Below are 15700 nucleotides of genomic sequence, written 5' to 3' on the forward strand. Positions count from 1 at the left end.
CTATAGTGCAATCCTTATTAAAGACTGGACCAAACTTCTGCCTTTCTACAAATGCATGGGACACTTCACTGTCTCTGCAACCTATATTACATAGTTGCTAGAACGCGCATTACTGATACAGAAATTTTTTAGTGCTTCATCAAGTATAATGGTGTTCTTCTATCATGCGAGTACAGTTGTTTGTAAGTCCATGTTTATTGAGATACAACTGAATGTGAAAATCTCCTGCTGATCTCTTTAGTGAACATTTGATGTCTAAATTTATTATTTCTGGATTCATTTTACCATCTTCTGTTTTGCATTTAACATGATCTGTGAGCATATGGACACAAATTTTAATCACTGATTAAATTTTACACACATTCAGTATGTTTTAAATACCTCCACAGATAAAATCTTGCTTTGGAATCCACTGAAAGATTCTCATTTAGCTGTCCTTGAAAAAAGCTGTCTTGGATACTTCACAATAACAATCTTATGCAAAACTTACTGTTAATTTCTTAACCACTGGAACTCTCTTCACTATTGACAATATTAAAGCCAACAGCATGTATACTTTGTCTATTTTCATTCTCTTATACAGTACTGTACTGTAATGTAATTTGCCCTGGTATAATTTATTGTTGCAAATAATACTTAGACTCATAACTGGACTATCAGAATAATTTGCAGTGTAGTCTGCAAAACTACCTGTCGACTGCTATTCAAGCATCAAGGACTTTCCAGTATTTCTGTCTCAGTAGGTGTACTTCTCACAGAACTGGCAGTTCATTAAAACTACGGAAATCCTCAGTGAGGACCTGACAGGAAATTGATATCTAAGCTGGAAAGCTTTCTTGCGGTAATCTATTATCATTCTGTTCACACATTTTTCAACGGTACAGAGACTTCTGTTCTGATATGGAAGTCACATGCACACATTATAGCAAACTCTTGTCTCTCACTTTCTTTTAAGGAACATTTCCAACAACTGTATGTTTAGTTATTTATTCTGTAATCAAGTAAGTTCAATTTGGCTCATGTAGTCCCTCAAAACCACAGAAAAAAATCATAAATAAATAAATACAGGATACTTATGAATGTATAATATGCAGCTGTTAAGTTACTTTGTGCTGAATGAACAAACTGTCAGCAGACATGTAAAATCAGTGGACAACGGCTCTTGGTTGTCATTGGGATTATTGGCAATTGACACAAAAGGCTTGGACCAATTTAATGTAGCTATACACCCAAATGTTGTAAGCTCCAACAGAAAACATGTTAAATTTCACAATGAGTGAAAGACTTCTGTGATTGCAATGATTCTGAGACAGTGCATGGTAAACTTTGCCTCCAACTCTGTGTTTGCTGTGGAGGCTTTCAGGCTTTCACAGCAGGTGTTTATTTCCTTCGAATCACTTTTCTATAATTTTTTTTTTTTTTGGGGGGGGGTTTAAGACACAAAATTTTCAGCTTCTTGTCCCCCCCCCCCTCCCCAATGCTCAAGATATAGTCAGAGACTATGGAAATAGGCTTTGAACAATTAGCTACATAGCTTCTTATTACTTCTCCTGCAGTATAGGAAACATTAGGCACTTTATACCTACTATCAGAACACAGCCCAGAATATTAGAGAAGATTTGATAGAAAATGGAATGATGTTCTGGAAGCTACAACTGAAGCTGTTAGCTGGATTTGAATCTTGATAGAGATTTGTGAAACTGGAATGCTGTGTAAAGGTATATGAAGGAGAATTTGTATTTACTTTGTTGAAAGTAAAATGTATGATTTGTAATTTTTCTCTCTTTTATAATTTGGAACTTGTATATTTAGTTTGCCATATGACAAATAATATAAATATTTGTGCCAATTAAAGAAAGTTATAACTGACCAGAACATTTTTGTCCATTCTGACTCGATTCTCAATGAGCTTCGTTACGGACACATACTCTCTTCGTCACTGTAATTTAGTGATTTCAACGAAGCTGCTGGTATTTACATACATTACAAAATCAGACGCACACCCAAGTTTTTGCACACTGAAGACTTCTCATGTTTCAATCACATAAAGAAATGAATCAGCTTTCATCTCACATGAAGACTAACTGCTCTAGAAGTGACCGAGAAGGATGATGAACAGTACATTACTACTGACAGATGCCTATACATAATTTTGTTTATCCTAAACACTTATTCTTTGAGGGCAACCTCGCGATTTTTTTCAATAAATGAGTAACATAAAAGTTGTACTGCCTACAACTGTAAAACCAAATCCAGTCTACAGTTGTAAGACACTTCCCATTACCACGTAAAAATGTTCATTAAATAATTTTTTAGGCAACTGAATTTTTTTTCAATAAATACATAAGTAAATAAATAAATAAATAAAATACTTCATATTCACAGACACATGACTTTATTTTTGAGCAACTATGAATATTAAACAAGAATTTAAAAATTTACACTATACTCCTTGGTTCTTCCAGCCTGTACATTCGTGTAGCAACACCACAAACAAACAAAATTACAGCCATCACATCCAGTTCTATGCTGACATTAAAATTTTTTTGGCTTTTATCGTTTTCTGCTACAGGTGACACTTTATCTTCACTGGGGCTATCAGGCACAGATTCACCATCACCCTGAAAACATGAAAGACTACTGAAATCTCATACACCTAAACAATAGGGTTATTAATATTATTCAACAACACTAAAATTTTACATTATCTATGTATATTATGTACTATGCGTTACCATACCAATGTGAATCTTTTGTGAACAAAGCAGAATCAATAAGTTCGAAAATGACACCAAATTTATCACTTGAGCTCCAGTCAGTACAATTCATTTCACAAGCAAATTTGCTCAGTACCCTGCACCAAAACAAAATATTTTCTTGCTCATTTCTTAGATTTTGCTGCGAGTCATATTCACGGCATAATTTTATATAAGGAATATTAGTTCCTACGTAAGACATAACAGTTTTCACAGAAGATAGTGATTCTACTGTAATTGTAAGGTATCTGGTCACTTGGTAGGTAAGTATCTATCAGCTGGCTGTTCATCTCTTGGATGGAATGCACTTATCACCCTCATACACGAGCTTTGGTTCTTCGAGGCTACAATCCCACCTAGCTCCCTCTCCTTGGCTAAGACATCCACAGATGTCTCACGCCTTCATTCTCTCTCTACCTTTTTTAAATAAAGCTGTCCTCAACTTCAACTCAAATGTTGGTCTGAACATCACAGTGAGTTACTAGGCATGGCCCTTCTGAAGGTTCAACTGAAGCATAAGGTACCACCTGTGTTGTAGTTATGTTGTGTTACATGACTTCCAGTTTGAATGGCATATTTGAAATGCATTATGTTTGGAGAGGCCATTTTTTGGTTTGTGGTGGTGCTCTCTAGGGCTGAATGTTTATGTTTATGAGTTGTAAGGGACTGTAAGTGAGTGACGTTAGTGAGGCACTGACTTAGTGCTGTACTTTACTCTGTGTTCTGGAAGTTTGCTTTTTTTTTGGCTTGTTAGTTATTTCAACACAGTTACTTATTAGCTACTGATTTGTTCTCGGCTTTGGAATTGTTAGTTCATCGTGTCCTTCGCAGTTGCAAGTCCAACATCCCCCTCCGTTTGTTAATAGTTATAGATCTGACAACGAAATTTACGAATTACTAACTGAACTCAAACTGAAGAATAATAAAGCACCAGGAGAAGACAGGATAACAATAGAGATGTTGATGACTGGAGGTGGAACACTTCAGAAAGAGATATACAATCTCATGTGTGAGGTATGGAGAAAGGAGGAGAGTGCAAGAACAATAAAAGGAACTGTAGTAATTATAGAGGTATTTCTCTATTAGTGTACAATATAAAGCATTGTCACTAATAATTCTTGAAAAGCTGAAGCCTTTTAGCTGAAAAATATTGTTGGAGAGTACCAGGCAGGTTTTCGAGCAGGAATGTCAATCAAATTTTCACCATGAGACAGATCTGGAAGAAGTCCTGAGAATTCAACCACTGATTCCTAGTAACATTTATAGGTTTCTCAAAGCATAGGATAGTACACACAGATTAAGCACGTACAACATCCTGAGGGAGCTCGGCATATCAAGAAAGTCAAGTAACTTGGTGAAGGTGTGTACAACAGACATAAAAACCAAGGTGAAATAACAGGGGAGCTATTCAAGGAATTCAGCATCAGAACAGTCACTATCAGAACAGGTATGTGACAAAGTGATGCCATTTCACCACTGTTTTTTAACATGGTGCTGGAGAAAGTATTTGAAGAAATAGAAAGAGAAGGTAAAGGGGTGAAGCTAATTCAAATAACACAGCTACTGGGATATGAAGATGACATTGCAGCCATAGTGGAGTCAGAGGAAGAGATGGCAGAAACCTTAGAGCACTTAGCAACAAATGCCAGTAAGACTGAACTGAGGATTAAGATGAAGAGGACTAAAATGATAGAAGTATCCAGAAAAGCCCCTAATAATGCCCCACTGCAGGCTGGAACAGGGAATATAATCAGAGTGGAAAATTTTACATAACTTGGCACCCTGTTCAACAGGCATATACCGAGCAAGGTGGCGCAGTGGTTAGACACTGGACTCGCATTCGGGAGGACGACGGTTCAATCCCGCGTCCGGCCATCCTGATTTAGGTTTTCCATGATTTCCCGAAATCGCTCCACGCAAATGCCGGAATGGCTCCTTTCAAAGGGCACGGCCGACTTCCTTCCCCATCCTTCCCTAATTCGATGAGACCAATGACTTTGCTGTCTGGTCTCCTTCCCCGAAACAACCCAACACAACACAACACAACACAACACAACCCCTCAACAGGCATAATAACCTAAAACAAGAAATTAATCAACATATTGTCAATGGCTCTAAAACATACTTCAGTCTGAGGCAGATAATGTCATCCAAAGAAAAAATTAACTGTCAGTTAAGACTAAACTTCAAGCCTATGATGCTTTGATGGTACAGGTGTTGTTTTATGGGACAGAAACATTAAGCATCATGAGAGAGGGAGAGGGAGAGTGAGAGAGAGAGAGAGAGAGAGAGACGAAGAGAACATGCTGATCTTTGAATGTAAAATCATGAAAATGATCTCTGGACCAATCTGTGAAGAGAACACGTGGAGACATAGAAAGAACCAGGAACTCTAAGACCTAAAGAAACAACTGAACACAGTACAGAAAATGAAAGCACAGAGAATAAGCCTGGCAGGGCACATTGCTAGGAGGTCAGAAACATGCTGGGCCAAAGCTGTGCTTATGGGAAAATCTGATGGAACTCTTCCAGTTGGAAAACCGAGAGAACATTGAAAGAATGAACTGCAGAAGGACCTTCAGCAGTTGGATGTCCATGAGAAATGAATCCAAAGTGCACAAGATCGGCATCTATGAAGGAACACTATAAGGTGGGCACATGCATGATCTTCAGTGTCTGTGACAACCAATACGTATGTATGTATGCATGTAAGTTGCCGCTATGAGTGGGGAGGTGGGCACTACAATTAAATTTCTGCAGTTATACGACCTCTTGGCAGAATGTGTTAAATGTCAACTGTGCAGTGAATTAATTAAATTCACCAAAGTTGTTGGGTCTTGAAATCAGGACAAGTATATGTGGTGGTGATGGCAGCATGACAATATTTGGTGTTTGATTAGGAGGATTGCTGATTCAAGAAGTTTAAGCCAGCTACCAAATGCGCTATCGTTTTGTTGACTTTTTTGTTGGTGCTATCACTCGTCGATTAGGTTTTGTGCCCATAAAACAGGCCTCAGTGATAGGTCTGTGTTAGATTGTTGTTCTTTTTGTAGGGAGGTTTCTTTTGAGTTTATAAATTATAGAAGACCATTAGGGGTGGCCAGAGTTGGTTGTGAAAATTGTGGGAAGGTTAATTTTGAGAAAGGTAGTACTGCTGCGGGAACCTGGAAGTGGGAGTTCGATGTTTCAGGGGCTGGATATGCTAATGTAGTTTTTAAGGTGGTGGGTAGGCGGATTCTACTATTATTTCAGACTCATTTTTATCTTATACAGGTTCAGTGACAGAGTTGTCACCATTTAGTGGTGAATCACAGTGTCAAATTTGAAGATTATGTAACAGGGGCTTTAATACTGCAGAGGGGTGTTGGGGAGTTGTGAAATCCATTATACAGTGGCAAAAGAAGTGCTCTTCCCCTTTTCAGTCTCATCTTTATGAGTACTAATGGTGGAAGAGCTTGCATGAGAACTATTGTCCATTTTAGTGTGTGTGTGTGTGTGTGTGTGTGTGTGTGTGTGTGTGTGTGTGTTTTATTATTTTTTAAAAAAAAAGATTGGTGTGAAAATGGTTGTAAGTTACATTTATGTGGGTAGATGGGGAGCATTGTTTAATTGTTTAATTTAGATCTGAGTATTTTGTTTAGCGACGGCTTTTATTGGGGGGGGGGCAGAGTTAGGGTAGTGCTAATGTTCTGTTCGCATTGTTTTTATTCCTGCTTTTCCAAAGTTATGAATAATGTTACTTTTTCTAATTATACTTCTATTTTGGATATTGTATTGTGTTGGGGCTAGGTACTAGTTGGTGGGTCGGAGCGGTTTGGAAGGGAGGAAGGCAGTTAGGGAGGATTGTGTTTCATATATATTTAAGAAATATGGATATGTGATTATGTGCATAATTTTCTTTGGGATATTTGGATCAACAATCCTGCTGCAGTAGTTTTTTTATGATTTTGAGAGTTAGGTTGTTAGTTGACGTTCATAATTATTAGTTGATATTGGTCAGTATCGTAGAGTATATTGTAGTTTATTTGGTCAGGTTGAGTTTTTGGTAATAGTCAAGATTTGTGAGTTGTGGTTTGTTGTTATCATGGGCTTCGTTGAACTATCTATAGATCAAGTGAAGTTTCTGATAGTGGCTTTTTGAGCAATTTATACTTTTGTGGTGTTGTGGGCTCCTTTTGACCCATATAGGTCAAGTGAAATTTTCAGTATCAGATTTTTGTGAATTTCACTATTTATATTTTTTGCAAAAGTATTTGTTTTTCTACTTATTTACTATTAGGAATGTTGTTTATTTTGCCTGCCCCCACTAATTCCTGTGGCTGTCTCATTAGAATGACAAAATCTTTGAAATCAGTTGGATCACATGTTATTTGATAATACTATTTTTGCACATGTATTGTGCGCTGTCATGGTCACCGTACTGTGCAAGTGCAAAATGGCAGGGTCTGCCAGGATGACAATGTCATGAGTCAAAGCTGACTGGTGGTACTGGGCCCTTCGATATTTCCCTATTGGAAGCAGTATGGCTCCTGCCTTCCTCTGACTTTTGAATTGATGCACCCAGACAAAAAAGAAACATTTAAACTCAGACATGAACTCTGAAGTTCAGTGTCCTTTCTTGCATGCATGTGATACGCAAATGATCTCAAAACACCCACAAGGTTCCCTCCACCCTTCTCTGACAGACTTTTAATGTGTTTAACTGCTTTTAGATTTGTGACCACATTTTAACACTACAATTAATAATGGCAGAATACAACTGTCCATTACTCCTATATTGATACTGATTTTATAAAATGAAGCTAATGACCAGTATTAGATACATATGTTTGCTTCTCCTGTTCTGATTCATTTGTCCTGGCCATAAATACTCAACTCATATAGAGAAAAGTTCAACATCACTAATGAATTTTCCATTAATATATGCCATGCACCTACCAAAAACAAAACCTAATTGATAACAATAAGTCTAAAAATTAACAGTCCTTTCACTATCAAATAAACTTCTTCTTCTTCAGTAGCCCTACAGCCCTTGGTGAGCCTTGGCTTCTTCAACAATCTTCCTCCACACTTCTCGGTTATTTGCTGCTCTTTTCCACCCCCGGACTCCCATATTGCTGATATCCATTATTACCTCATCGATCCATCTTCTTCTAGGTCTCCCTTTTCGCCTAACTGAATGGATCATACCTTTCATCATTTTCTTTGGAATTCTATCCTCTGCCATTCTCTCCAAGTGTCCTAGCCATCGTATTCGCTGTGATTTCACAAATTTTACTATGTCCCTGCCTTGTATTAACTCTTGTAATTCGGCATTGTAGTGTATTCTCCAGCCTTCTTCCTCCCTTATTGGCCCATAGATTTTGCTTAGTATTTTCCGCTCAATGCTTCTTAGAGCATTTTTATCGTTTTCTGCCAATGTCCATACCTCTGAGCCATATGTGATAACTGGGCGGACTAGGGAATTATATATTAGCAGTTTAGTTTTTCTTGTAACAAGGCTATTTTTGAAAAGCTGCATATTTGCAAAGTAAGCTCTGTTTTCTGCTTGTATTCTTTCCCTTATAGCCTTTCCAATACTGTTATCATTTGTTATTAGGGCTTCCAAGTAGTTAAAAGAGGACACTCCATTGAAGCATTTCCCATTGATGTTTAGGTTTTTAGGGGTTCTTCTGGCCTCAGATTGTGACATTCCCATATATTTTATCAAATAAACTAAGCAGAAATAAAATCTCTGTTCAAGAAGGGATCAATAAGCGATCAACACAGATTTAAAATTATCACCCTATCACTAACATTCCAATACTTTCAGAAGCATTTGAAAACTGAAATACTACCCAGATTTTACAATGAAATATATTATTCTATGTGGGCAATTTAATTACCAATAAGAAAGAAGCAGTGCACATTTAATAACCAAATATGCTGAACAATTTGACATATCACTACTAAAAGCAGTAAATACGCATGTATCTTATGTGATCCCATAAAAAGTTTTTGACCCAATAAATACTGACCTACTGTGACCCACCCTCTGTTATGAGGCACTCATCCTTCTTGGATGTTGACATTTCATAGGACTGGTTTTATTGAGGATGTGGATACAGATGCAGACAATGATTGTGAGATGATTTGAAAAGCAATTTAACATTTACCATTTTTATTATCATAATTTTCATATGAAATTATAAATGAACACAATTCTATTTCAATGTTGTGTGCCAGTGAAAAAAATGATTCCAACTACTCTCATCATAAAGTAATGCTGTCTTCAACATGAAAGTTGTTTGAATAATGCACTTCTTTACTAGGTGCTACCCTATTGGGGGTGGAATGAACTGATTCATTCAGCCAGTTACAGGAGGATATGCAGTTTAATGTGGACTCCAAACCATGATACAACTCAGCATTTCTCACAATAATGAAAATTGCCAGAAGTGAAGGAAGAAGGAAGTGGTAATTGTGACAAGGTATCGAACCCAAGACCTGGCACGCACGCACGCACGCACGCACACACACACACACACACACACACACACACACACACACACACACACACGATAATGCTGCAGCAAAAGTTTAATTTAACAGTAACAATAACTGCATCCACTAAGTAAACATGAACTAATAATAATAATAATTAATAACAATGTACACTAAAATAAAATGAGAGCACAGAGAGAATGAGTAACTCTCAAGAACTTTTCTGGTACTTATGGTTCTACAAGTTGCTTTACTTATCAATGTCAACTCTTCATTAGTTCATTTAAAATATATTTGTTGATTATAACATTTCATACCCCCCTCCCCCCCCCCAATGAACCATGGACCTAGCCGTTGGTGGGGAGGCTTGCGTGCCTCAGCGATACAGATAGCTGTACCATAGGTGCAACCACAATGGAGGGGTATCTGTTGAGAGGCCAGACAAACGTGTGGTTCCTGAAGAGGGGCAGCAGCCTTTTCAGTAGTTGCAAGGGCAACAGTCTGGATGACTGACTGATCTGGCCTTGTAACACTAACCAAAATGGCCTTGCTGTGCTGGTACTGCGAACGGATGAAAGCAAGGGGAAACTACGGCCGTAATTTTTCCCGAGGGCATGCAGCTTTACTGTATGGTTAAATGATGATGGCGTCCTCTTGGGTAAAATATTCCAGAGGTAAAATAGTCCCCCATTCGGATCTCCAGGCGGGGACTACTCAAGAGGATGTCTTTATCAGGAGAAAGAAAACTGGTGTTCTACGGATCGGAGCGTGGAATGTCATATCCCTTAATCGGGCAGGTACATTAGAAAATTTAAAAAGGGAAATGGATAGGTTAAAGTTAGATATAGTGGGAATTAGTGAAGTTCGGTGGCAGGAGGAACAAGACTTCTGGTCAGGTGACTACAGGGTTATAAACACAAAATCAAATAGGGGTAATGCAAGAGTAGGTTTAATAATGAATAGGAAAATAGGAATGCGGGTAAGCTACTACAAACAGCAGAGTGAATGCATTATTGTGGCCAAGATAGATACGAAGCCCACGCCTAATACAGTAGTACAAGTTTATATGCCAACTAGCACTGCAGATGACAAAGAAATTGAAGAAATGTATGATGAAATAAAAGATTATTCAGATAGTGAAGGGTGACGAAAATTTAATAGTCATTGGCGACTGGAATTTGGTAGTAGGAAAAGGGAGAGAAGGAAACATAGTAGGTGAATATGGATTGGGGCTAAGAAATGAATAAGGAAGCCACCTGGTAGAATTTTGCACAGAGCATAACTTAATCATAGATAACACTTGGTTCAAGAATCATAAAAGAAGGCTGTATACAAGGAAGAAGCCTGGAGATACTGACAGGTTTCAGATAGATTATCTAATGGTAAGACAGAGATTTAGGAACCAGGTTTTAAATTGTAAGACATTTCCAGGGGCAGATGTGGACTCTGACCACAATCTATTGGTTATGACCTGTAGATTAAAACTGAAGAAACTGCAAAAAGGTGGGAATTTAAGGAGATGGGACCTGGATAAACTGACTAAACCAGAGGTTGTACAGAGTTTCAGGGAGAGCATAAGGGAACAATTGACAGGAATGGGGGAAAGAAATACAGTAGAAGAAGAATGGGTAGCTTTGAGGGATGAAATAGTGAAGGCAGCAGAGGACCTAGTAGGTAAAAAGACGAGGGCTAGTAGAAATCCTTGGGTAACAGAAGAAATATTGAATTTAATTGATGAAAGGAGAAAATATAAAAATGCAGTAAATGAAGCAGGCAAAAAGGAATACAAATGTCTCAAAAATGAGATCGATAGGAAGTGCAAAATGGCTAAGCAGGGGTGGCTAGAGGACATATGTAAGGATGTAGAGGCTTATCTCACAAGGGGTAAGTTAGATACTGCCTACAGGAAGATTAAAGAGACCTTTGGAGATAAGAGAACCACTTGCATGAACATCAAGAGCTCAGATGGAAACCCAGTTCTAAGCAAAGAAGGGAAAGCAGAAATGTGGAAGGGGTATATAGAAGGTCTATACAAGAGTGATGTACTTGAGGACAATATTATGGAAATGGAAGAGGATGTAGATGAAGATGAAATGAAAGATACGATACTACGTGAAGAGTTTGACAGATCACTAAAAGACCTGAGTCGAAACAAGGCCCCCGGAGTAGACAACATTCCATTGGAACTACTGACGGCCTTGGGAGAGCCAGTCATGACAAAACTCTACCATCTGGTGAGCAAGATGTATGAAACAGGCAAAATACTCTCAGACTTCAAAAAGAATATAATAATTCCAATCCCAAAGAAAGCAGGTGTTGACCGATGTGAAAATTACTGAACTATCAGTTTAATAAGTCACAGCTGCAAAATACTAATGCGAATTCTTTACAGAAGAATGGAAAAACTAGTAGAAGCCGACCTCGGGGAAGATCAGTTTGGATTCCATAGAAATGTTGGAACACGTGAGGCAATACTGACCTTACGACTTATCTTAGAAGAAAGATTAAGGAAAGGCAAACCTACGTTTCTAGCATTTGTAGACTTAGAGAAAGCTTTTGACAATGTTGACTGGAATACTCTCTTTCAAATTCTAAAGGTGGCAGGGGTAAAATACAGGTAGCGAAAGGCTATTTACTATTTGTACAGAAAGGAGATGGCTGTTATAAGAGTCGAGGGGCATGAAAGGGAAGCAGTGGTTGGGAAGGGAGTGAGACAGGGTTGTAGCCTCTCTCCGATGTTATTCAATCTGTATATTGAGCAAGTAGTAAAGGAAACAAAAGAAAAATTCGGAGTAGGTATTAAAATCCATGGAAAGAAATAAAAACTTTGAGGTTCAGTGATGACATTGTAATTCTGTCAGAGACAGCAAAGGACTTGGAAGAGCAGTTGAACGGAATGGATAGTGTCTTGAAAGGGGGATATAAGATGAACATCAACAAAAGCAAAACGAGGATAATTGAATGTAGTCGAATTAAGTCGGGTGATGCTGAGGGAATTAGATTAGGAAATGAGACACATAAAGTAGTAAAGGAGTTTTGCTATTTGGGGAGCAAAATAACTGATGATGGTCGAAGTAGAGAGGATATAAAATGTAAACTGGCAATGGCAAGGAAAGCGTTCCTGAAGAAGAGAAATTTGTTAACATCGAGTATAGATTTAAGTGTCAGGAAGTCATTTCTGAAAGTATTTGTATGGAGTGTAGCCATGTATGGAAGTGAAACATGGACTATAAATAGTTTGGACAAGAAGAGAATAGAAGCTTTTGAAATGTAGTGCTACAGAAGAATGCTGAAGATTAGATGGGTAGATCACATAACTAATGAGGAAGTATTGAATAGGATTGGGGAGAAGAGAAGTTTGTGGCACAACTTGACTAGAAGAAGGGATCGGTTGGTAGGACATGTTCTGAGGCATCAAGGGATCACCAATTTAGTATTGGAGGGCAGCGTGGATGGTAAAAATCAGAGAGGGAGACCAAGAGATGAATACACTAAGCAGATTCAGAAGGATGTAGGTTGCGATAGGTACTGGGAGATGAAGAGGCTTGCACAGGATAGAGTAGCATGGAGAGCTGCATCAAACCAGTCTCAGGACTGAAGACCACAACAACAACAACAACAACATTTCATAAAACCCTGTGATGCAAATCAATACCAAACAGTCAAATTGCATGACATTAAAACATGTAATGATGAAGATACAAAAAAGCTGCCTCTTGAATTAAATTTAGCAGTGAGCTTAAGCTGGAATAATGTGCAATAAATTAAGTAGTTTTGTATGAAGAATATGAATGCTAATGCAGTACTAGTAACATGAAAAACCACATATCAACCTCAATTTTAATCTATTTCTAGGCATGGCATTACTCTTAGTTTTTTAAATAAATATTAGGTCTAACAGTATCTACATGGAAAAAAATAGCAAAATGTATATGTGCCGAAAAATTGATAACACTGAAATACAGAGGTTTTATGCACCAAAATCTGCCCATTAGCCGAAAGAAGTCAGTGGCAGTATATTAATTACATTCTCTGCCCAAATCAACAGCATGATCTGTTCTGAAAGTGTGCATAGATAGCATAAAAGCTCCATTAACAAACATAATAAATGAGTCCTTTAGTTCAGGTATTTTTCCAGAGTATCTAAAGCATGTACAAATGGTGCCCCACTAAAGAAAAGCTAATTGCGGACAGCATTGAAAACTACTTTCAGTTTCACTACTGTCTTCATTCTCAAAAATAATTGAATCAGTCATGAAAGATAAAGCTATAGGTTGCATGAGTAAGTACATCCTTTTTAACAAACCAGAGTTCAATTTTTAAGTGGGGGTAGTACAGTATCAGCCATTACAGAGTTCACAAAAGTGACACTTGAAGCTTTTGACAGGGATGATCACGTTATGTTTATTTTGTTAAACTTGTCTGAGGCTTTTAAAACTTGATCATAACGAAGCAAGCTAGAAGTGCTGGATGTAATAAGAATGGTACCAGTTCTACTTGGAAAACAGGGCACAAAAAGTGGATATAGCTCTCACATCTCCTGTTGATACATGTTTAATAAAACAAATGTCAAACAGGAAACATATAGGTGTTCGTTGGGGTAGTGTAATGGGTCCAATTCTGTTCTTAATATACATCAATAACTTTCCAGACAGATAAGTAGGAAGAGTTCTCTTTACTGATGACAGATACATCGTAGTCACCAGAATTCCTATTAGAGCAAGAACATGAAAATTTGAAAGATGTCTACAATTGAGTGGTATGTAATAAATTATGCATAACAAAAGAAAAAGAAACAGTGTGCACTTCAACATAAAGAGAACAACAGTTTCACATTAAGCATAGAAGATAACTCTTCAGACTGTGTAACAAACACAACTTTTTAGGGATGAACATTGTCAACTAATATGGAACAGGCACACAAAGATACTGGAAAAAAAGACTGTCATCGGCATGACTCTTAAGTTTTTGGCATCAGCCAATGTCTTATGGTGACATGCTAGGCCTACATACACTCATTTCTTAGCTATGGGATTCTTTTCTGAAGATTGAAGGCACGAAACATTGACACAGTTTTTAAACCGGAGAAAAGGACCATAGGAATAATTCATTCCCTCACTTTTCTAATTCAGCACCACCTAATTTCTCACTTTGTCTACCCATTTCATCCCTTCCATTCTCCTCCAAATCCACATCTCAAATGCTTCTAGTTGTCTTTCTTCCTCTTTCTCAGTGTCCATGTCAAAGCTCCATATAATACCATGCTCCATATAAAGTATCCAGCCAGACCCTTCCTTAGATCCCTGTCCATACACCTACATAGAAGCCTCCTCTTCTTATTAAATGCCTTCTTGGCAATTTTTATACATGTTTTCACCTCCTTATTACATCTCATATCATCTATAAGTAGGCTTCCCAGATATCTGAAAGCACTAACTTGTTCTATACCTTCATGTCCTGCCTTTGTAGTTGTTCTTACTTTCCTTGCACTTATCACCATACACTTTGTCTTTTTCTTATTAATTCTCTTTCAGAGTTCCTCACAGGTCTCATTTAATTCTTTTAGCATTCCAATAATAGTTTTTTCACATTCTGCCAATAACACCATATCATCTGCAAATGGAGTACACTGTACCCTCCTATCACCAACCTGCACTCCTCTTTTTCATTTGACACATTTCTCAATAATTTGCTCCAAATTAAACAGTATTGGGGAAAGATACAACTCTTGTCTCATTCCCCTTCCAAAAGTGCTTTCCTCTGTCATCTCATTCCCAATCTGTACTCATATTTTCTGTTGTAGGTGTAGCTTCTTAATTAGCCTTCTATCCTTCCAGTTGACACTATTCTTGCTTAGAATGTCCATTAATTTATTTCACTGTACTCTATCAAAGGCTTCCTACAAGTCAGGAAAACAACATAAATTTCTCTTCCTCTTCCAATGTATCTCTCACCTATAATTCTTAGTAGTCCAAATGCATCTCTTGTACCTTTCCCTCTTTATCATCTGTAGTAGAACTCTTGCTGCATGAGAAATCAAAGTTATTGTTCTAAAATCCTAACATTTCTTGACATTGCTTTTCTTCTCTAAAAGCCACCACAGATTCTCCTACAAGAGTTACACCAACAATTGATCAGATATTAATAAACACAAATGTAAATCAAATTTCTGTGCCAGAAATCTCAATACTGGCTTCAGTGATCAACTATGCACAGTTTATTGCTTTACACACCCCAAGTGAAACAATTGAGAAAGAGGAACTTGTAAAAGAAACAAGAAAATTCACCAACAAACAAATAAACTTCTTTATACAGAGACTAAGTGCAGAAACCTGGTATGAAGTACATACTTGTGAAAATACTAACAAAAAGTTTGAAAAATTCATGGAAATCTTCATGTCATACTTTGATGCTGCATTTTCATTAAAAAAACAAAAATATCAACCTAACTTCCAAAAGAC

General features: G+C 37.6%; 1 protein-coding gene across 2 annotated transcripts in view; it reads right to left on the minus strand.

Annotated features, from left to right (window-relative positions):
* LOC126484630 (protein O-mannosyltransferase 1) overlaps positions 1–15700 on the minus strand; it is a 157191-nt gene that overhangs the window by 131455 nt on the left and 10036 nt on the right. For both annotated transcript variants that reach the window (XM_050108218.1, XM_050108219.1), the window contains exon 2: positions 2443–2621. In XM_050108218.1, the coding sequence (XP_049964175.1) occupies positions 2443–2621 (179 nt within the window). The remainder of the gene's footprint in view (positions 1–2442; positions 2622–15700) is intronic.

The sequence above is a fragment of the Schistocerca serialis genome, chromosome 6, assembly GCF_023864345.2.
Source record: "Schistocerca serialis cubense isolate TAMUIC-IGC-003099 chromosome 6, iqSchSeri2.2, whole genome shotgun sequence".
In the NCBI taxonomy this organism is placed as follows: domain Eukaryota; kingdom Metazoa; phylum Arthropoda; class Insecta; order Orthoptera; family Acrididae; genus Schistocerca; species Schistocerca serialis.